General features: G+C 47.1%; 1 protein-coding gene across 8 annotated transcripts in view; it reads left to right on the top strand.

The window, feature by feature from the left end:
• Positions 1–22,336, top strand: part of CAMTA1 (calmodulin binding transcription activator 1) — an 851,930-nt gene that overhangs the window by 269,829 nt on the left and 559,765 nt on the right. For all 8 annotated transcript variants that reach the window (XM_053899033.1, XM_053899032.1, XM_053899029.1 and 5 more), the window contains exon 5: positions 17,495–17,562. In XM_053899033.1, the coding sequence (XP_053755008.1) occupies positions 17,495–17,562 (68 nt within the window). The remainder of the gene's footprint in view (positions 1–17,494; positions 17,563–22,336) is intronic.

The following is a 22,336-nucleotide window of genomic DNA, read 5'->3' as shown; positions in this document are numbered from 1 at the left end:
TTTCCTGATATTGCCATATTATGACCCTTTGAAAAGTAAGCTCCCTTTTAATAAAACTTTGACATTATGTGCATCATCACATCACAAGCTCCTCAGAAAGATATATTTGATTGACCATGTTTTCTGCCCTACGGCTCATACTGCTCTTCAAATGACACAATATGATGCTTTTGGACTCCTTATCATTCGTCTTACTGCTTGATGTTATCAAGAAACAAGAGAAGGGGAAGATCTCTTTTTTCCTTCTAAAGCAATCTGAAGTTCTGAAGGTAGGGCCCACTTGGTCAAAGGGAAGCCTGATCCAGACTTGTCAGTGGTCAGTTTTTGGATTCCACTTCCATTTGTAGTTTTAATTAAGGCCTTATGTGGACCTATGCTCGTGCCTGTGGGAATAAAGTCTGCATGATTGATTGGTAATATCTGCAGGTCGGAGCCTGGTCCTGCTCTGCTTTCCCAAAGGGATTCCTGCTGAAGCAGCGTAGCAGTGGGCCTTTTGGGTTGAGTGTCAGCCAGGGAGGCTATGCTCATGCATGTATTAACGTCTTCCGAGACCAGACTCAACTGCTCTTCAAAGCAGAGTAGAACAATTACCTCTAGAAAATTCATGAATTCTCCTCCTGTTTACTCTTCAATTCCAAAAGCTCAAAGCTGGGGTGCTTGCTTGCCATGTGGGATTCATGATCACAGGTGTTAGCAAATGGAGGTGGTGACTAAGCTTAACTTCTTTTATGAAGGCGGGTTATGAAATCCAAACACTATTGAAATCCAAACACCTTTCATCTATTAATGGCCACCAGTGGCCTATAATCAAGTCACACTCTGTTAGCTACACAATTAACTTGTTTGTTTGAAGTGTGAATTAAGGATTTGAGGCATTTGCTAATTAATCTTACTTGTTCCCTCCTTTAGCTGAAATCCCTGTATTTTCCAAATTCAGGCGATTCTGGAGTTTAAGGACAGATATTTGTTGACTCAATTTGCTTCCTACATGAAATGAGCTTGTTTTGCTTTTGCACAGATGGAAAGAAGTAGGCTCTCAAGCCTTCCTTCCCCACTGGACTCTTCCTTAATTTCCTTCTCAGTTCTGTAACTTATGGCAAGTGCCTCCTCCTTGCTGCAGTTCTAATGGCTCTCTCAGCTTGAGTGTCATACCCCTCCTATGGGAGCAGAGGCGAGCGCTGGAGTCTCCCCCTTTGCCTGCCTCCTTTGATTCTCTCTTTGTTTGTGGCTCTCTTCTGGAACGAGTTTCCTTTGTAGATAATGGGATTCCATTATGGGGTGTTAGGGCTGCTCTGGAACTGTCGGCTGTGAGGGAAGATAGGAGGTTTTGATCAATGGTTTCTGCTTGTATCTTGGATGTGTTAATTTTAAGATGGCTTGCTTCTGTTTTTATTAGTTTTATTGGATTTGGGGTGGGGGAGGGGTTAGGATGAGTGTTAGTGTTTGTTCTGCAAGGAAATTTAGTTGTTCAGAGTTAAGTGGCTCTGCTTTGCTTGGAGGCAGAAAGGGCCAAGAACAAGTCAAAATGCTCACCTCTACTCTGTCCCTATAGGCACTGGAACCATTGTCTGCTACCTTCACATCCTTTTCTGACTCTTTTGAATGATTTAAGACCCACCCATTTCCAAAGGGCTCTGTTGGTTAATGTTGGAGCAGAGGTAGATATTTTAGTGCTGTGAGTAGGGTTATTTATTGGTAGGAAGAGAACACACACACGCACACACGCACATATACATACCCTGATATAAATTCCTGATTTTCATAGCTAGGGATTCAGAATTTATCTTAAAGAGAGGTGGCTACACAGAGACCAGCAGATGCAGGATATTTTTACATAGCTTGTCCCTTGTCCCTAGTTCTTAATGGGAGTTGGCAGTGTGTGGCTGTCAGTGACACTTTCTGTGCAGATAGAATCCTGCCAAGGTTGAAAAAGAAGCCAAATTCTTGCAACACTGCTTCTGTTTTATATTCAGGTTTATATCACTATTCTGGAAGGACTTATAACAACAATCTGTGCTCTTTTAGGCTCTTCTGATTCTTGAACTGAATCTGTCAGATCAGCAAGTCTATATCTTCATCCAAGGGTAGAAGTGTAGGGTGGGTGCTGTTAAAACAGAATCAGGATTCAGTTGTTCCCGGACATTATCTTTCCCTCCCACTTTTTGATATTGGAGAAAGCCCGGGTCCCCATAGCCTTTAGGTAATGTCTCTCTGAGGCAACAATGGTACCCTTGAAGTTTGAACCCTGTCTATGTCCTTTATTCAAAGATTGCTGCTATCTCAAAGAATAAAGTGAAAATCTAAAAATCTAAAAATTCATGGCAAGACTTTTGCTGCTGTCCATGATGGAGTAACTGGGAGCAGACTTGTCCTCTTGCCATAAACAATATAAAACTGGACAAAATACATGGAATCATATTTTCAGATGTTATGCAATAGTCAGGGTAGGACTTTGGTTCCCAAGAGGATATTATTAGTCCTACAACCGCTTGGTATTTCTGCTTGGAGGCATTTCAAATGTGATTTGAGGGAGGTTATCCCAAGCAGGGTATATGCATCTTTCTGAGTTGAGGAGACACATATCAGAGTTTGGGGAGATTGAGATGGCCAGATATCAGAAGGTAGAATGTCACAGAGGAGAAAAACCTTATGGAGAAAGTGCTCCAGAAATCTGCATGCGTCTTCTGGAAGTTTCTACTGGATATTGAACTGTTAGAATTCCACAAGGTTGAGCTAATAGCACCTAAGGCTATAAGATGAAAAATTCCCAGAGCTCACACAGGACTGGGAGGTGTTCAAATTCTGACCAGCCAAACTGGGCAAATGGGACATGTAGTACAGAAGGGAAAAAAATAATAGTGGGGCTAAGACATTTCTAGAATAAGAGGTACTGTAGACCCACCTAAGATTAAGAGTAAGTCTTCAGAGGATCAGGTTGATGTACAAGTAACTCAAATGCCTGTCAGAGCAAAGCCTAACACTCTTTAAAGATGTAACGGCTGACAGTTTTCCAAATTTGATGAAAATTATAAACCCAGTGATCCAAGAAGCTCAACACACCCCAAACAAGATAAATACAAAGAAAACCGCAGCAAGGCACACTGTAATCAAATTGCTTCAAATCAGTGATAAAGAGGAAATCTTAAAGTCAACCAGAGGCTGGGGGAAGACCCATTACAGTAGAGAAAAATAAGAATTTATGCAGATTTCTCATCAGAAACCATGCAAACCAGAAGACAGTGGAGTAAAATCTCTTATGTGCTGAAAGAGAAAAAGACCTGTCAGCCTGGAATGCTATATTCAGTGAAATTATCCTTAAAAAAAGAAAGTGAACTAAAGATGCTTTCCAGTAGACACACACACACACACACACACACACACACACACACACGGATGCACACACACACAGACTCAGACATATACACACAGACACACGCACATCAGAGAATTCATTGCTTGCAGACCTGTAAGAAATGTTAAAGGAAGGTCATGTGAGGAAGGATGACAGCAGGTGAACACTGGGAGCTATACAAAACAACATGGAATGCTAAAAATGGTAAACCGTATAGGTAAATATAAGATATTTTTCTTCACTATTAATTTCTTTGAAAGGTAACCAATTGCTTAAATCACTGCATTGGGGGTCTAGAACGTATCTGGAAGTAAAGTCTATGACAGCGGACAATACCAAGAATGAAAGAAGGGGCAAAGTGGAAGTACACTGTTTAGGTTTGCAATTTACGTGAGTATACCTAGTGTTATTTGAAGGCAGATTCTGTTAAGTTAAAGATGCATAACGTAAATCATCGAGCAACCACAAATGAAACAGAGGCAAACCTAATAAGACAATATGGAGATAAAATGGAATACTAAAAAAAAAAAAAAAAAAAAAATCAGTTAATCCAACAGAAGGCAAAAAAAAAAAAAAAAAAGAGGAAAAAGGAACAAAGAACAAATGGAACAAACAGGAAGCACATAGCATGGCTGTAAATTTAGCCCCAACCACATTGATAATTACACTAAATACAGTCTAAACATTCCCAAAAGAAAGCAGACAAGTTGGAGTAGACGCAGATTTCTTAAAGTGAGCAAGAAAAAAATGATAAATTGAACTACCCAAGTTAAAAACTTCTGCTCTTTGAAATATATCTTTAAGAAAATGAAAAAGTAGACCAGAGATGGGAAGAAAACACTCATAAACCTTATTATCAAACCTTATTATGAAGGACTCCTATCCAAAATACAAAATGAACCATTATAATTCAGCAATGAAAAGACACACAACCCTATTAAAAATTGGGCGAAAATTAGGGGCGCCTGGGTGGCTCAGTCGGTTAAACGTCCGACTTCAGCTCAGGTCACGATCTCGCGGTCCGTGAGTTCGAGCCCCGCGTCAGGCTCTGGGCTGATGGCTCAGAGCCTGGAGCTTGCTTCTGATTCTGTGTCTCCCTCTCTCTCTGCCCCTCCCCCGTTCATGCTGTGTCTCTCTCTGTCTCAAAAATAAAATAAACGTTAAAAAAAAATTAAAAAAAAATAAAAAATTGGGCGAAAATTAAAACAGACTTTCCAAAAGAAAATATACACAGGGTCAATAAGCACATGAAAAAAAAATGTTACATATCATTATTTATTGGGCAAAAGCAAGTTGAAACTGCACTGAGATAGCCATATATGCTCTCCAGTGGCTAAAATTGGAAACATGGACGGTGCCAAGTGTTGACACGGAGGTGCAGCAGCTTTAATTTGCACGCATTCCTGATGGAAATATAAAATAGAGCAACCCCTTCGGGAACCAGTTTGGCAGTTTCATACTTACCATATGACCAAGCAATTCCATGCCCTAAGTTTTTACCAAAGAGAAATGGAGACACATGCCCACACAAAGACTTGCGAACGAATATTAATTCCTTATGAATTTTTATTCATAACAGCTCACAAATGGGTACAACACAAATGTCCATCAACATTTGAATGAATAGGCAAATTATGACAAACCTATACAGTGGAATAATATTTTGCAATAAAAAGGAATGGATTACTACTGATACACACAACAGGAATCAATCTCAGGAACATTATCTCAAATGAAAGAAGCCAGACACAAAAAGAATACATACCGTATGATTTCATTTACATAGAATTCTAGAGCAGGCAAAACTAATCTCTAATGACAGAAGGCAGATCAATGGTTGCTTTGAGGCTGGAGGTATGATGGAGATGGACTGAAAAGGGGTATGAAAGAAATTTCATGGTGCCAGAAACATTTTCTATCTTAAATGTGGTGGGAGATACATAATATATTTGTTAGCATTTATTGAACCATACATTTAAAATGAATTGAAACGGTCTGATCATGAAATGGATGGAGGTCACCCAAATAGACATTTTTTTCAAAGAAAACATACCCATGACCAACAGTCACACGAAAAGATGCTCAACATCACTCATCATCAGGGAAACGCAAATCAAAACTGAAACGAGATGTTACCTCACACCGGTCAGAATGGCTAATATCAAAAAGAAAAGAAATAACAAATGTTGGCGAGGATGTGGACAAGAGAGAACCCTCATGCACCATTGGTGGGAATGAAAATTGGTGCAGCCGCTGTGGAAAATGCTATGGAACTTCCTCAAAAAGTTAAAAACAGAAGTACCCTATTACCCAGTCATTCCACTTTCGGGTATTGACCTGAGGAAAACAGAAAGACTGATAAGAAAAGATATATGCACCCCTACATTTATCACAGTACTATTTATAATAGCCAGGATATGGAAACAATCCAATAGCCAGGATATGTCCATCCATAGATGAAAGGATAAGGAAGAGGTGGTGAATATATATAGTGGAATATTACTCAGCCATAAAAAGAATGAAATACCACCATTTACAACCACATGGATGGACCTAGAGGTTACTATACTAAGTGAAATAAGTCAGAGAAAGACAAATACCATATGATTACACTTGTATATGGAATCTAAGAAACGAAACCAATGAAAAACAAACAAACAAACAAACAAACAAACAGAAACATACTCAAATCCAGAGAATAAACTCGTGGTTGCCAGAGGGGAGAGGTGTGGGGAGGATGGGCAAAGTGGATGAACGGGATTAAGAAGTAAGGACTTCCAGTTATGAAATAAATAAGTCACAGAGATGAAATGTTACAACATAGGGAGTATAGTCAATAATATTGTAATAACTTTAGATGGTAGGTGGTAACTATATAAACTTACCATGGTGAGCACTGCATAATGTATATAAATGTCGAATCGCTATACTCCATACCTGAAATTAATATAACATTGTATGTCAACTAAACTTCAATTAAAAAAATAAAATATATTGCCATAGAAAAACATCAGAAGGAATTTCTACAAAAATGAATGAATGAATGAATAAATAAGTTGCATTTTACTGTATGTAAATTATACCTCAGTGGAGCCGATTAAAGACCTTTTAGACCAGTGATCTACTGTGTACTTAGAGTCTGCATATATTACACCATGAAATGCAGTTGTGTTGTCCCATAGTTCAGGTGAGGAAATGTCAAGTCACTTGACCCAAATCACAAAGTCAGAGGGAGATGGAGAGCGACTTTTTCCCAGTCTGCAAGAAACTCTTATCTTCCGCAAAAGGCGGATGAGCTATTTTCACAACTTAAGGGCACACATCATTCCATTGCCTTTCAAACTACCGTGGGGCTGGAGTCTGGGAGACTTGGTACAGAGTTCTCACCGGGACTTGAATATGTCCCCCAACACATCCTTCTTCTCCTTTAGGTGTCTTTTCATTTCCCTATGCTTTTTAGTATGTCTTCTGTGATGACACAGCAGTGAGGTTATCAGTATCCTCAGGGAGGTGGATGATTCTTTTATCAGCCAGGGTCCAGTCAGGACATAGAAACCACATTAGTTATTCGAGCAGGGGACATTTAATAGAAAGAATTGTTAACTAGGAAAGGGTCGTTGACTACCAACAGGGATAAAGACAATTCTGAGGATTGTGGAAGTGCCAGGTGCTTCTGGGACAACGACCTGTGCGTTGAGGAAGAGTAGACCATAAAAAATCTAAGGACTAGAAGAGTTCCTTCCACCCCATGGGCTGAAATTCAGACCTTTTCAGAGCACCCGGCCGACGTAGGAACATGCTGGCTGCTAACGGTGTAGGCTGTAGCTGGTCTGCAGAGGTGGCTCGGTGTTGCTTGAGGGCTTTGGGAGGACCAGAGCGGCAGGCTGCCAGCAAGGGAAGGCGCTGTGGGGTGTCGCTGGGGCTCCTGGGCTCCTGCTGTGAATAATAGTGATGCTGACAATCATAGTGACAGAGGGCAGAGACCAGAAGGGAGACATCTTGCCACCGTCATCTTGCATGGTGGCTTCGTGCTCTCTACTGACGAAGCTGAACATTTCGCTAGGCTGGCCCAGGAGAAATGTTTACAGGGCCCATTGTCAGTGTCATAAAGCAGGACAAATAAGGGTGCAGTTGGAGCCAAAGGATAATCAATTGACAACTGGCACAATATTGAGATAGAAGGTGGGGCAACCTCGGGTCCAGATTAATCAGCAAATATTGTATTGAGGGGCAATGACTGCTCTAGCCAGCATATCTCTCTCCTAAAATCTATCGCTCGAAATGTATTTCTTTCTGGATAACCTAGATGATTTATGTCTCACAATCCACTTCATTTTCGATGCCAGAAACCTCCGAGCAGGAGGCCCAAAGTCATGTGCCTGCAAGGTCCGAGCAGATGTTGTGAGCGGAGAGAGCCAGCCAGGTGGGGAAGGCGGCCGTCTGAGAGCTCTCGCCCTTCCAAAGGGGCAGCTGCTCCTCAGCTCCAACCAGCGATGCTGCAGGAACGTGGCCCGGAGCAGCCAGATCTTATTTTTCAAGAGAAGCTGGCAATGGCCACCTCCCCATCCTGGAGTGCCAGCAAATATACCGAACGGGAACAAATTCCGTGGGCATCCACACCGGCGCTTCTCTCGGGGCTTCCTGTCCTTTGGAGACGCCCTCCCTGCCTTGTTTGCTCCAGCCAATTGGCTTTCAAGCCCACTTACTTCACTTCTGAAAACATTCAACTTCGCTCCACTTTTCCACTCCCGCATTGTAGTTCAGGGTCCCAGCCTGTCCTCTCTGCCACCGCACCGTCCGAGTGCTCTCCTTGTGCCTCCCCTGCGCACGAAGGCTCTTGACGGCTCCCCTGGCTCTTGTGGAGAAAACTCCGTTCACTGGTGGTCTTCATTCCCCCCCGGTCTGGTGCCTCCTTACCCTTCCAGCTTTGGGTTCTGTCACTCCCTGCGCCCTGCGGATTCTCCCTACTTCCCGTTAATCCAAGTTCCCCAAACACATGTGCTTCTCCCAGCTCCCTGCTCTCGCACTTGTGGTTTCCTTTCCCTCACGCCTTTACCATGTCCGCCCGGCAGCCCCCTACTCACTCTTCAAGACCCAGTTTACATGTTAGCTCCTTGGCGAAACCTCCATTTCTCTTCTCAGCATGGACACATGATCTGTGCTGCTCGTGTGGCCTCACCGTCTGTGTCGTGGGCACACAGTAGCCCTGGATCCTGCAGCCCCCCTGTCTTCCCAGCTGTATTTCTCAGGATCATTACTCCCATGTCTGTATCATTAGGGCACCACCTTGCGTGGTGCCTGGTGTATAGTAGGTGCTCAATGATTCACCAAATGATTGAACCAATGAGTGGACAATGAAACTAATCAAACACTCGGTGGCTTGCTTCTGCACCGAATCTCTCTCGGAATATTTTTGTGATGGCTCATTGTCTCTGCTCAGATTGGCACTTTTTAAAAATGTTTACTCATTTTTTGAGAGAGAGAGAGAGAGAGAGAGAGAGAGAGAGAGAGAGGCAGGGAGGGAGACACAGAATCTGAAGCAGGCTCCAGGCTCCGAGCTGTCACCATAGAGCCCGACGCGGGGCTCAAACCCGTGGACTGTGAGATCATGACCTAAGCTGAAGTCGGACACTTAACTGACTGAGTCACCCAGGTGCCCCTTGCATTGGCACTTTGATGGCCATAACCGGGCTTTACCACATCTAAATAAGGCAGCCAACTGGTCCAGGCTTTATTGCAGAAGTCTGGGATGTTAGGAATTTATCCTGAATTGCTACTTACCATTTTGTGGAAAGTCCTCCAGATGTCTTTGGATCCCTGAGATCTTAATCACCACCTTTCTCATAAAGTGTCAGTGTAGGGCTATGCTACCACTCATACATAAATATATATATATATATATATATATATATATATATATATATATATATATATACATACCATTATTCTATATGCTAGTTGTTTATAAGAGCTGGTCATTTTGAAAGCATGATTCAGGGTGGTGTTTTTGATTTGTGGGTAGGGACCCAGAGCATCCTGTAGAGGGAGTTGGCTTGGCCAGCTGGCTGCTTGGGAGGTACATCAGTGGATGGGGACAGGGATGTATGGAGAAAGGGCATTGCACTGTTGGACCCAGGGTCAGAATATTTGTCATGAAGAAGGAGACCCACCAGCTTTATGCATGGGGAGCCCTGCAGGTGAGAGATGCCCCTAGGAGGGGGTTACGGAATGGTTATTTATTTAAATTAAGGCCAATTATTTTTTGTGAAGTGCAGTGAGCAGTGGGTTCTGGGAAAATGTGCCTCCACTGTAAACATGTTGGTTAGAAGTCATTAATATGACATTCACACATCCCTAATAAAGTACATAACACAGAGATCTGGCACCATTGAAATACCCAGAGGACATTAAGTATGAGTCTTAAAACCAAGAGTATTGGAAACAAGATATTTTTACTTCTCGTTTGGGAGTAATATAATTGCATTTTGTGGCTCCAGCAGATGCTGGGGCCAGCTGCTAGGAGAGTCCTGGCTTCCCCTCCCCGCCCCCCCCCCCCAGCTTTGGTCCCTTACAGATAAAACCCTTGTGCAGAACTCTCATAAAAAACAAACTTTAAAAATTATCACTTGGTTGAAGATTCATTTTTTTGGTGTGCAAAATATCTGAGATTATGTAGACCACAGATATTTTTATTGCTTGGATTCGGGAGTATAAAAAAACCCACATCTCGATACAGTTTGTTGTTTTTGTCTATTTAATTTGTCCCAAGAGGCACCAAAGACCCCTTGAGACTGACCCTACTCTCTCCCAGACACTGTACCCGTGCCTTGAAGACAGATCGAGGGCGGACTGTCCCCGGGAGATCTGAGGGCAGCTTCACACGACATTGTTGAAGGGGAGGCCGGTTCCTCTGGGCTGGATGATTCTGTGGGGTCTCTGCAGCAGGAGGGAGGCTCCTTCTGGAGAGGGAATGGAAGTAACAGCCAGCTTGGGCTGAGAGAAGGAGTGAATTCAGCCTCTCAGAGAATCCCGCGTCGTCTCCCCAGCAGATGCGGCTTCCCCGCACGCCGGAGGCAGGACGCGGCTCCTCACCTCTGGGGTGGGCCTGTGGGGCCGAGCCCTGCTTCAGGAAAGTGTTTGCTGTGGCTGCCTCCGCATTCACGCCCGGGTTCCAGGTCTGGCTTTAGGAGGCATATTGTTTTTTGCAGATTCCTCTGATATCCGTATCCGGGGCAGCATGTCCAGTGTGGCAGCCGCACGTGGCCGTCAAGCGCTTGAAAGATGGTCGTTCCAAACTGAGCTGGGCCGTAGTGGAAAATGCACACCAGAGCTTGAGAACTCAGTATGAAAAAGAGTGCCAAGTAGCTCGTGACTACTTTCTCGAAATTGGCGAGATCATAATCATTTGGAGCTCCTGGGTTAAAATGGACAACGTGTTGACAAAATATATGATTAAAATTAATTTCTCCCGTTTGTTTCTGCTTTTTTGAAAACGTAGCCTCTGGGAATTTTGAAGTCGTGCCCATGGCTCGCTCGCCTTTGTGGCTCGTGTTCTGTTTCTAGCGGACAGGGCTGTTGGGGTGCTGGCGGCCTGGCCGGGGGCTGCCTCTCGGGCTGTGGTGCTCTGCGCTGAGCAGAACGTTTCTGTAGCGCCTCTGCACACAGGGCCCCCGAGCCTCCGTGGCACCTGTGCCTTTGTCCCTTCACCTCCACAACCTCCACGGCTCCGACGTGGGCTCTTTCTGTCTGCGTCCTTTAGAAGAAACTGGGCGTTCTTTCATCCCACCGCCGCCAGGTCTGCAGTTGGCTCTGGATACAGAATTGTTTGGGACCCTAAGGTGTGGTCAGAGCTGAGACTCAGACCCTCCCCAGATGCTGCAAAGCCGGGAAGAGAGAACCACCAGGGGCGAACATGCGAGCAGCAGCAGGGACTGTGTGCTGGGAGGCCAGGAGTGGTGAGCCATTACTGAGAAGGTCACGGAAGCTGGAGTTCATTGGAGTGAAGCAGCAGGGAGGACTCCCTGGAGGAGGTGGGCTGTGAACAGGGCCAGGCAGGTGGCACGGGGGCTGAGGTGGGAAGGGCGAGAAGAGCCAGTCTCAGGGAAGCCGCTGCGGGTGACCGCAGCCTGCTGGCCACAGAGAGGGGCTTTGTGGTCCTCCATCAGACCCCATCAGCCCCGGGGGGCAGGCAGGCCTGGCCTTGCCTGGTGATCGGACGGTGAGTGGTCAGCGTGCCTTCGGTGGTGGAGATTCACGACCCCACGGCGGGGACGAGGCAGCGTCGCCAAGTGCGGGGCTCTGCCACCCCTGGGCCCCGCCCTCGCTGCCCCCCCTGGAAGGGGCTGGGTCAGTGCTTAGGGGAGGGGCCCGCCCACCTTCCTGGTCTGCAGGGACGGGACCTGGTGCCGGGCAGACGCAGGGGCCCGTGGGACTCAATGGCAGCCTGTTCCCCGAGCCCCTGCCACACACGGACGCCACACCTTGGCGGCAGCTTTTGTTTGAACGTCCAAAGGACAAAGTGAACATTTAAAACCTGCAAGCTGGACAGTCTTTGCTTTGGAGCCTGCAGTGAGCTCCCTCATCTTGACAGCCGGCTCATTCTTCTCAGCGATGCTGCAGCACCGAGGCTCCAAGAAGAAGGTAACACCAAGGGAGCCAGGAGGCTGGAGAAAGCCTGTGGGTGCAAGTCCACGGCAGTGGTGCTGGCACCTTCTGCATTCCAGTGCCACACCTCGCTGGATGTCTGCACCTTCTTCTTGATCTTTTCTTTTTTTCAATTTTTTTAATGTTTATTTTTGAGAGAGAGAGAGAGAGACAGAGAGAGATAGAGAACATGAGTGGGGGAGGGGCAGAGAGCAAGAGGGAGTCACAGAACCCGAAACAGCTTCCAGGCTCTGAGTGGTCGGCAGAGCCCGACACAGGGCTCGAATTCACAATCCTCGAGATCATGACCTGGGCCGAAGTCGGACCGACTGAGCCACCAGGCACCCCTTGTTCTTTTTTTTTTTTTTAGCCCCTAGGCACTTAGTACATTCACAGTTTGGGGTAACCTTCACCACTATTTAGTTCTGGACAACTTTGTCCCCGCAAAAGGAAACTGCATACCCAGTAGCAGTCACCCCTCATTCTTCTCTTCGTCCAGCCCCTGGCAGCTGCCAATCCTATGGATCTGTCTGTCCTGAACATTTAACACCAATGGAATCCTACAATATGTGGCCTTTTCCCCTGGCTTCTTTCCCTCAGCAAGTTTTCAAGGTTCATCCGTGTATCAGACCTTTATTCCTTTTTATGACTGAACAGCCTTCTGCGGTGTGGACGTCTCACATTTTGTTTATCCATCCATATTGTGATGGACGCTGGGGTGCTCCCACCTTTTGGTGATCGTGCATAATGCTGCTTTGAACATTCATGTATACAATTTCATTTGAGCTCCTGTTTTCACTTCTCTGGGGCAAGCTCTCTTCTTGGTGAGTGCTCCGTGAATTTCCTGGGCCAGATTTGAGTTTGAGAGCCAACGAGACCATGCACGCACCGTGAGTGAGGAGCCCTGGTTCCCAGCTTGGCTCAGCCACAGATGTTGACCTTGGGGAAGTCCCTTCCCTTCTCTGTGCCTTAGTTTCCTGCTCTGTAACAATGAGGTAGACCGTATCTGTTTCCACTTGCCTAGGTTGATGGAGCTTTGAGGAAAGAGGGAAAGGCCAGATAGTTGGGCTGAAGATCTTTTTTTTTTAAACCTCTTTCCTCAGCTTTGAATGTCTCTCTTCTCGCCTGTTGGCTTTCTCTGCATTGTAAGATATTTTAAGTCAATAGTGTCTGAATATAAGGGATTCTCACTGTCAATGAAGTATAGATGGTCCCCTGAATCATACAAGGGTTTTGGGTGGAAATGAACCTGATCGTGCTGGAAGGAGAGAATCCCACTGATGGATGTTCAGCCTGGCTTCCCCTGGTCCTCCGAAGGGTGGTGGGGCTGTGAAGTGCCTTCAGGTCATTGGGGAGCAGGAGGCTGGAAACCATGTTGGAGAAAACGTGACTCTCCGCATGCAGGCTTCCTTTTTTCCTGAGCACATCGTAAGAAATTCAGAACAGCAGTGGAGAGTGTAGGCTCTGGAACCATTCCACATTGGTTTGGGTTCTCGTTCCACAGAGACTAGCCATGTGACCTCGGGCAAGCCACTTAACTGCTCGGTGCCTCAGTTTTCTGACCTATAAAATGGGTATGGTTCCTGCTTCATGGTTTGTTATGAAGGTTAAGTGAGGTTCTCCCCCACAAAGTCCTAGAGAAGTACCTGGCCTCAGACATCATTCTACTAACGTTAGCCATTGTGATGATAGTAACGATGCTGCTGACGAGAAGCCTCTGTTTCCCCCCCAAACCATCCCCTGCCCTGGACGAGCTGACTGTCCTTACTCTGAATTTTGATGGTTCTTTCTTTGCTCTACACTCTTTAGCACCTACTATTCTGTGCACTTCTTTGGCATATGCACATCCATTTCCCCAAGATGTTCTTAGCTTTGGGACAGTGAGTCTGCCCCCATGGTCTTCCCATTTGGTGATGAGGTGGACCAAGACCTGGGCCAGGGAAATGGGCTATGCCACTAGGCAGCATGGGACTGGGAGTAGACAGGTAACTCAGACACGCCCAGTCCAGCTGGAAGCCAGACAGCAACACGGTGACATTCGTTGGTGGCTGAGTTCAGCTCCAGTGCCTGGCCACTTGAGCACCACAGAGACAAGTACCTGGGTCTAGGCATTCAGTTTCCTTTGCTCAGAAAGGCTAACCTTAAGTGGGACGAATGCTCCACCAAGGGGCTCTGTGTGGGAGGTACTGTTGTCTTGGGGTGGAGGAAGCAGTGGCCTGTGCTCAAAGGTAGTTCATAAATCACTGTGACTTCCTATGGCTTGGCTTGCTTGCACAGCAGCTCAGTAGACCTGAGATGGTCTACACAGAGCCCCCGCTGGGTCTGGCTACAGACTTGACTGGACAGGTGACTCTGTAATGGTGCTGATGCTGCCCCATCATGTTGACTTATCTCTGTCATCTACCTGACCATGAGTTCTTCAAGAGTAGGCTTGAGGGGGCTCCCACGTGGCTCAGTCGGTTAAGCGTCCGACTGTTGATTTTGGCTCAGGTCGTGATCTCCTGGTTCATAGGATCAAGCCCCAACTTGGGTTCTGTGCTGATACTGCAGAGCCTACTTGGGATTCTCTCTCTCCCTGTCTCTCTGCCCCTCCTCAACTTGTGCTCTCTCTCTCTCTTTCAAAATAAATAAACAAATAAATAAATAAATATATTTTTTTTGAAGAGCAGGGTTCAGAGTGGTCTTGTTCACTGGTGCACAACAGATGCTCAGTAAATATTTGTAGAGTAAATGTTGAAGGCAATAAGTGGTCCAAGGAGTTTATTTCTTTGAAGGACAGTAGCAGTAGGGGCAGCCCTGCCAGATTGGGGTGAGTGTTGGCCAAGGGATGTTCACGAAGGTCTTCTTTGGGTGTCTGGATCTGTGGAACACTGTGGTAAGTCTCCAGGTGGTTGGGATGCACCGTGCCCCCATCCCTTCTGGGCCAGTAGGGGGCACTTAGCTCTCAGCATGATCCTGGGTAAGGACGTGGATCCCAGGGGTATTCCAGTTGGCGCAGGCTATTTTTCTAGATGCCAAGTTTTCTGAAATTCAGGTAGTTGGGCTGATGCTCATAAGCGGTTCAATTTATCCATTCATTGACTCCGGCCACTGTCTGCTCTCCGTGTTTTATGAAACCAAGTGGACACCCATAGATAAATGGAGGGGTCAGCTCCAACTAATTCTCAACAGTCCCTGTGATGCTATCATTCCTGCGGGCATAGGGGGTGGAGAAGGATGGAAGGTGTACATCGATGAAGGTAAGTCCAGCAGTGCTGGCAGCTTCCAAGCTGGACCATTTTGGTACCTGCTACCTCATCAGGGGCCTCTAGATGGGCAGCTCACATCATGTCGATCTTATGATGATAATAATGGTAGCTGTGGTTCTGGGGCATTGCTATATGCTAGTCAGTGTATTAAGAATTGTTGCTTCATGAGGTGGTATTACCTCAGTTTCATAGAAAACTGCTTCTACAGGGTAAGCAACGTTCTCAAGATCAGACAGCTAACAAGTGTCAGAGCCAGCACCCAAAGCCAGGTCTGTGTGCTTCCGTAGCTTAACTACAGCACACCTTCCTCCTGTGGCTTGCAGCTAATTAAAGCCAGGTAAAGGTTTACTTAGGAATTGCTGCGTTTTGCTGTTTTTAAGCTATCGCTTCACCTAGTAATAAACCCATACAGACACACAACACACTCAGAAGTTGTGCACACAGACACACGTCCTCACTTCTACATGCACGTTTATTTCCATCATGCCCCCCCCCTTTCTTCCTTCCCTCCCATCTCCCCACCCGTCCATCCATCTGCCTAATAAACGTTTGTCAGGACACTGTTAGGTCCTGGGGATACATCAGTGATGACATATTCCTTGCCCTTGAGGAGCTCATGATCCAGTGGGGGATGCTATTCAAGTAAACAAGTAATTAGGATGCCAAGCGATAAATCATATGCAATGGAGGATGGTGTGGTGCCATGGGAGAGCACGGGATGGGCAACCGACCCTGCCGTGAATAGTTAGGAGGGCCAAAGGGAGTGGTGTTTGCTCTGGTGAGGCCTCATAGGTGTTTTCTAAGGAGAGGAAGTGGAGCATGGAACAGAGCAGGCTCAGAGATGGGAGAGAAGCACGTGCTGGTTGGTCAGTGTCTTTAGCTGCCCTCAATGACAAGAACATGGGCAATGAGGCAGCTCTCTTTTGTCCATGGGTTTCCACTTCCCAGGTGCTTGGTGAAAGGTCCAGGTTTCCAGAGCGAGGTGGTGTGGACTCTGGTTCACCAGTCACTGGCCACCTGGTGGTAGTGGCTGATGTCCATGATCTATGAGACCCTGATCTCCACCTGAGTCTGTGGCCTTCAAACCGCATGCCGTGGGTGACGTTTTCTACTTTAACCTGCTCTGCTAACAGTTTTGTTGAGTCTTTTCTTTTTCTTCAAGGGTGGGTTCAGCATCTCTGGTCACAGGTGTCAGCCCCGTTATATCCAGGCCCAGAGGAGGCTAACTACAGAGGAAGGGTGCGAGCCTCTGGCTGGCTGGGCTGTTGCATCATCACGAGCCCTCTGGGAACCCTGGCTGCAGAGAAATTCGAGATGAAGACTCCCTCTCTGCATGTTTTCATTGTCGAGGGCCGCAGCTCCGTGCTGTCTCATCACCAAGATCAAGGGAAATGTGTACTAGTCCAGCCTTAATTTAACTTCCAATCCCTGCCAATTTCATGTTAGCAGATCTGTTTGGAGCTGGAAGTAATGGGCCATATCATGCCCCAGAGCCAGAGCAATGACTTATGTTGATGTCACCCACTGGCTTTTTATGGAAATTATTAATAAATCAGTAATTCTATCTGCAGTGATGTTGTTGTGTTTATAAATATTTAATTTACCTTTAGGTGCCCACATTTTCTCCATCTTTGCCTTAAACTCTGCTGACATAGCTCTTCTCTCTGAAGCGCGGCTCAATAGATTAAGTTATCAGTAGAGGGAAAGGTTAACCTCTCTCTCTCTTTCTCTGGCATATGGCTTTATCTTTTCTTTTTAATCTTTGTGTGATTTGGCTCGGGGCTGGGGGTGGGGGTGGGAATCAAGCTGAGAGAACCTGACGTCTCTCGTGACAATGATGAAAGATTAGTACGGCTTCGGAAGGAGGCAGACGAAACTTTCCAATGATGACCTTGTATGAGTGCAGACCTGTTGTTGGGCATGTGTTTGTCCCTCCTTCAAATTAATGACATTCAGTATCTGAAATGGTGTCTGATGTTTCGCTCCCACAGAGAAATATCTTTGTCCTTGTCACCGACTCATCTTTTGAAACCCAGTGCTTTGATTATTATTGTATGGCAGGTTGAATGGAAAGGGCTTAACGAAATCAAAATAGAAGCACCATCCGAGTCAAGTGTTTTCCAGCAGAGATGGGGGAGGGGGGGCAGCCTCGCCAGGGAGGCAGCAGCTGGGAAGCAACAAGAACTTTCTTACCTCTCAGGAGCCGATGTGAGCTAATTGTTGTTATTATTTTTTTATTCTTCTGTTGCAGGAAATTGCAGCTTATTTAATAACATTTGAGAAACACGAAGAATGGCTAACCACATCCCCTAAGACAAGGTAACGTCCCAGATCTTGCAGTTTTTCGACTATGTACAGTGAGTGGATTGATTTTCATTGATTACCTGGTTTGGCCAGTCAGTTCACGGGCAAGTTGAACATACCCCGTTGCCTTTGGTAGCTCGTGACACTGAGGTCTCGTTAATTGACCTAAGATCGTGGCAGTGGGACGCAACCGGCTAAAAGCACGGCTGCCGTCAGACAGAGTTGGAACTTTTAACCTGATGGCTGAACGCCGTGTCCCCCCAGCCGGCGGCTTTGAAGGCCTCGGCAGGCGGGAACATCAGGGGAAGTTTATTTTGGGAAAGTGCCCACCTGCCACCAGTGTTCTCTAGAAACTCGCTCTCTGAAAGGGAAACTACCTTAACTGTCCACTCTCATCTCAACGTGTCTTACAAACTGAGAGTCGAGCTATTCTTGGCGGTGGTAAGAAGATCTCCCAGATCAGAAGCAATGACTAGGTTTGCAGTGTGTTGCGTAGTAAATGTGCTTGAACCTACCGACTGCCACAGACGCCGAACTTCCTCGCCACTTGGGGACGGGGAATTGGTGGAGACTCAGCTGCTCTGTGTTCTGCAGCACAGGTGATAACTGCTTTGTGGAGAACAGTGAAGTTGGGGCGCCGGGTCTGTTTAAAAGGCAGGCTCTTCTTTCCTGCTCTCTCAGTTTTTCTTTTTGGTACGTTACAGTGTAGAGCTTTGGGAATATGTGGCCACCAGCTGCCACCCCTGGTCCATCAGCGGTGACGGGGCCAGGCGTTTGTCAGAGTGATGAGCGTTAGCCAGAGTGTGGCTCACACGGTGGCTGGGCTCTGGGTTCGGCTGAAGAGGCAGAAGACTCAGTCTGTTTCACTTTGGGCAGAAGCACCAGATTCTGCAGGAAAGTTAACAGACCAGGGAAAGGGGCAGAGGTGTGTCCTCTGTCCCCTCGGCCGGTTCCTTGATATTCTTGTTTCTGAGCCATGGAGGAAAGAGGGTCTTATCCTCTAGAACGTTTACTCATTCTAGAAGGTACTTTAAGCTATTACTTTATTAGGATTGGGTTTTACCGCTTAGCATCATTTAGATGAGGACAAAAATGCCCATTTCGGAGGAGGTTAGAGGATGCAGAGGGGAGAGGTTAGTTCTGAGATTCGTGTCTCCACAGGTGGGGTTAGAAGTTGGCTCTGACTTTTTTTTTCCTCACCTTTCAGCCTGAATCCCCCTGCAGGATGTCCTCAACTGCTCAGCTTTCTGGGGCTGTGATTTCCTTTGCTATAAAATTAAATGGTTTGCATCAGTCAGCTTTTGCTGGGATCATGCTATCTGAGAAATAATCTCCAAACTTAGTGACTTGGAACAACAGACTTTTTTTTTTTTTTTTTCCTACGTATGGGTCTGTGGGTTGGCTGTGGCCTTGGTTGGGTTTAGGACGGCTCCATGTGTTCTTCTGTTCCAGGCCCCGGGCTGAGGAAGCATCCGCAGTCTGGGACGTATGGTCATGGGGTGTGGCAGAGCCTTGAAAGCCTAAGGCAATCCATGCGGGCAGACTGACGATCTCTGTTGGGTGTGGTATCATACATCACGGATCCCTGAGCCGAGGCCATTCCCATGGCCAAGCCCGATAAGAACAGGGTCAGGGAGGACATCCTTGCATGGAGCGTGGGTGGGGGCAGAGAGGAGACTGAACGGGGCACAGTCTACTGTTTGGTGAGCATAGTCGTGTCCCCAGCTGTGGAAAGCTGGGAACGCTCATCTATCCTTTCTTCTGGGGGCATCTTTTGGGCAGACATTCCCAAACTTGAGAGGGCACCGGAATCAGCCGGAGAGCTTGCTAAAATCCATGCGCTAGGACCCAATCCCCAGTTTCTGACTCCATAGCCCTGGTGTGGGGCCTGGGGACCTGTTACTTGTAACAGGCTGCCAGGTGATGGGATGCAGCCAGTCTGGGGCCCCACTTTGAGAAGCACTGCCCTAGTTTCTTTGGCGCGGGGAAGGAAGCCTGTCCGATTTCTGTCTCCGCACCGTTTCCTGACCCCAAACAGTGCCCTCATCTCAAGCAGCCTGCAGCTTCCCTGCGCGCCCTTCATTCCTCAGCGAAACCCTCCTTGAACGTAAGTGGAAGGAAAGAAAGAGCTTCTCTTTAGCCAGAGAGTGAGATCCTCTGGAACGCGTCCCGGGCCAGACGTCTGATTTCAGATCCACAGACACGTGCTGTGCTTCAGAACACCCTGTGACGGCAGATCAGTAGAACATTTCAAGCAGGGAGTTTGCCTCGTGCTTCAGCCTTCGGAGTTTGGGTTTCAGTTGAGAAGTGACTGTCACTCACGGCCGTGCCTGACTCACTTGACTTTCTGGAGTATAAATAGAGCCAGGAGACTTCCCATCCCCAGGCACACGGGGCGTGCATGCTGCAGGGAGGGAATGTGGGTTTCAGTTATTGACAAATTCGGCTTTGAGTCCTGGCCCTATCACTCAGTCACTTGGTGACTTTTAGAAAGTCATTTTAGCCCCTCATTAAAAGCTCCACTTTCCTTCTTCACGTGCGAAATGGAGTCGATGGTGGTCCTGTCATCACTGGGCCATCACGAGGATCTCATGGGCTCATGTTCGTGATCCCGCCTGCCGTGAGCCTCAGTGTCGATGCACAGGGACATCACTGTCCCTCTTGTCTGCGAGGGGTGCTCCCCGGGCCTGCTGGAGGCCACAACTTCAGGAGACATCTGGCAGCATTTCTCCGGGCTTTGGAAAGATGAATTTATTTCCTAAAGGCAGAGGGTGCAGACAGAACGTTTCCTATTAGTATTATAATCTCCACTCCGTGTTTACACTTGAAAGCTTCTCGTCCCAGGAGGAGGAAGAGTTGCTGTGGTTGTTGGAGGACTTTCCTAAATTAGTTGTTGAGTTGAGTTTGGATCCCCCCCCTCCCATCTCCAGTATTGAAATTAATTGGTGCAGTTAACTGCTGAGTTCATACAAACCGGCCTCCTGGTACTGAGGAATTAATGACACCAATACTCCGCTGAATGAGAAGGCAATGCAACTTCTGTTTGCCACCGCGGCCGCCACTGCTAATTCCATTTTAGAAAATTAATAAAAATGAATTGCACCACTGACATTTATAGAGTTTCCTAATAAAATGATACATTGTTTGTGTGGAGGAATCCCTATTAAATTAATTGTTGTAATCAGTTCACATATAGATGTTGGTATAGGAGCTGCACGGGGACCCGCTCCCTGTCTCCGTGGCTCGCCGACGGCTGGGGGTTATAAATATAGCCCTTGCTTCGATCCTGCCCTAATTACAGAGAAGGTCCCAGGAGCCCCGCTCACCTGTTTCGTAATGAGGTGTGCTACAAGGAGGCTCCCAGGGTTGGGGGCCTCGGGGGTGGCAGCGGCACGGCGACAGGGTTGAGCGTTGAATGTTTAAACAGCCCATATTGTATTATCAGCAACTGGGACCTTCTGGAAATGGCAGTTTGAAAAATCACCCTTCAGGACGTCTTTATTTGGCACTTGCTGTGTGCTCAGCACTATAATAATTCCATTTGGAGGCCCCGGGGAACGCCGCACTCCCCACCCCACCAGGTGAATTCGGAGTCTTGGAGTGAAGAGCCTCCTCCCTCGGTCTAGAATGTTCTTCCAGCTCCTCCTTCTGGCCTTGATTTGGTGTCACTTTCTCTGTGAGGTCTCCCCTGAACACACTATTTAAAATCACACCCCTCCCATTCAGCCAGACCTCCTTTCCTTTCTTCTTGTTTTATGTCTCTCTAGAGCACTTACCACCATCTGACACACGATGTGTCTCACCTAGTTATTTGTTTAATTCATTTATCCGTGAACTGACCTCCTCTCGCCCAAAATGAAAATACCGCGATGTGCCGGTGTGTTCATGGGGTAGCCCTAGGGCCTGGAACAGCGCCAGACACACGGCAGGAGCTCAGCGAACATTTGTGGCGTGAACGAGAGAGGCAGAAGACGCATCTGAGCGTGTGAAGGAAGAGATCTGGGTGTTCTCTGTTCTATTTTTGTCTTCTGTGTCTCCCCAGGACCAGCTAATTGACCTAGTGCTGTGCTTTTAAGTCCTTTCGCAGCTCCGCCAGGCAGCGAGATGCAGAGAGGGTACGTGGGCTGTCCAAGGTGGCACAGCAAATGTTAGACCTGGAACTGGAGCCCAGGGTTATCGCACTGCAAAGCTCGTGATCTTGGCTTCTCTGCAGTACCGCCGTGTGGGTGTGGGGTTTGAAGAAGGTCCAGTAAATAGCTGTGCTACATCCTCCCACCTCCCATCTCCAAGAATCCTGAGCCACCTGGGAGAACCAGGCACCAGGCAAAGCCTTCTTTTGTTGGCGAGTGTGGTAAGGTGGTTCAGCCAGGTGTGTTTCTGTATTGCCCTCCTGAGTCGGATTTTGACTCCCCCCCCCACCCCCCCGCATAGTGCAGAGTGCAGAGTCGAGCAGGGCACAGGGAGGCAGGCTGCAAAATTTAGCAATCCCAAGAATTTATTGCTTTTCCCCCGGGAGGCATGCACCTTCCCTGGAAGCCGGGGACATGCAGATCTCAAGCTGGAATTGGAAGAATTCCCTCCCAGGAATCCTGTGTACACCAGTTAGAAGGAGGCTGGAAGATGCTATTAATTACCTAATTAATTAATTAGATTTATATAGATAGCACCTAACACTGAAGCACTAAAGGTCTAGTAATAGAATTTTCCTATAATGAGCACTAAATGCCTCTTGGTCAATAAGCAGTAAAACAGCCAAGTACGGAGGGCGTCTGGAAGGAAAGGCGAAGAA

This window comes from Panthera pardus, unplaced genomic scaffold (assembly GCF_024362965.1).
Source record: "Panthera pardus isolate Hobbes unplaced genomic scaffold, ASM2436296v1 HiC_scaffold_11, whole genome shotgun sequence".
Classification (NCBI taxonomy): domain Eukaryota; kingdom Metazoa; phylum Chordata; class Mammalia; order Carnivora; family Felidae; genus Panthera; species Panthera pardus.
Note: the sequence above shows the minus strand (reverse complement) of the source record. Positions and strands in the feature narration are given on the sequence as shown.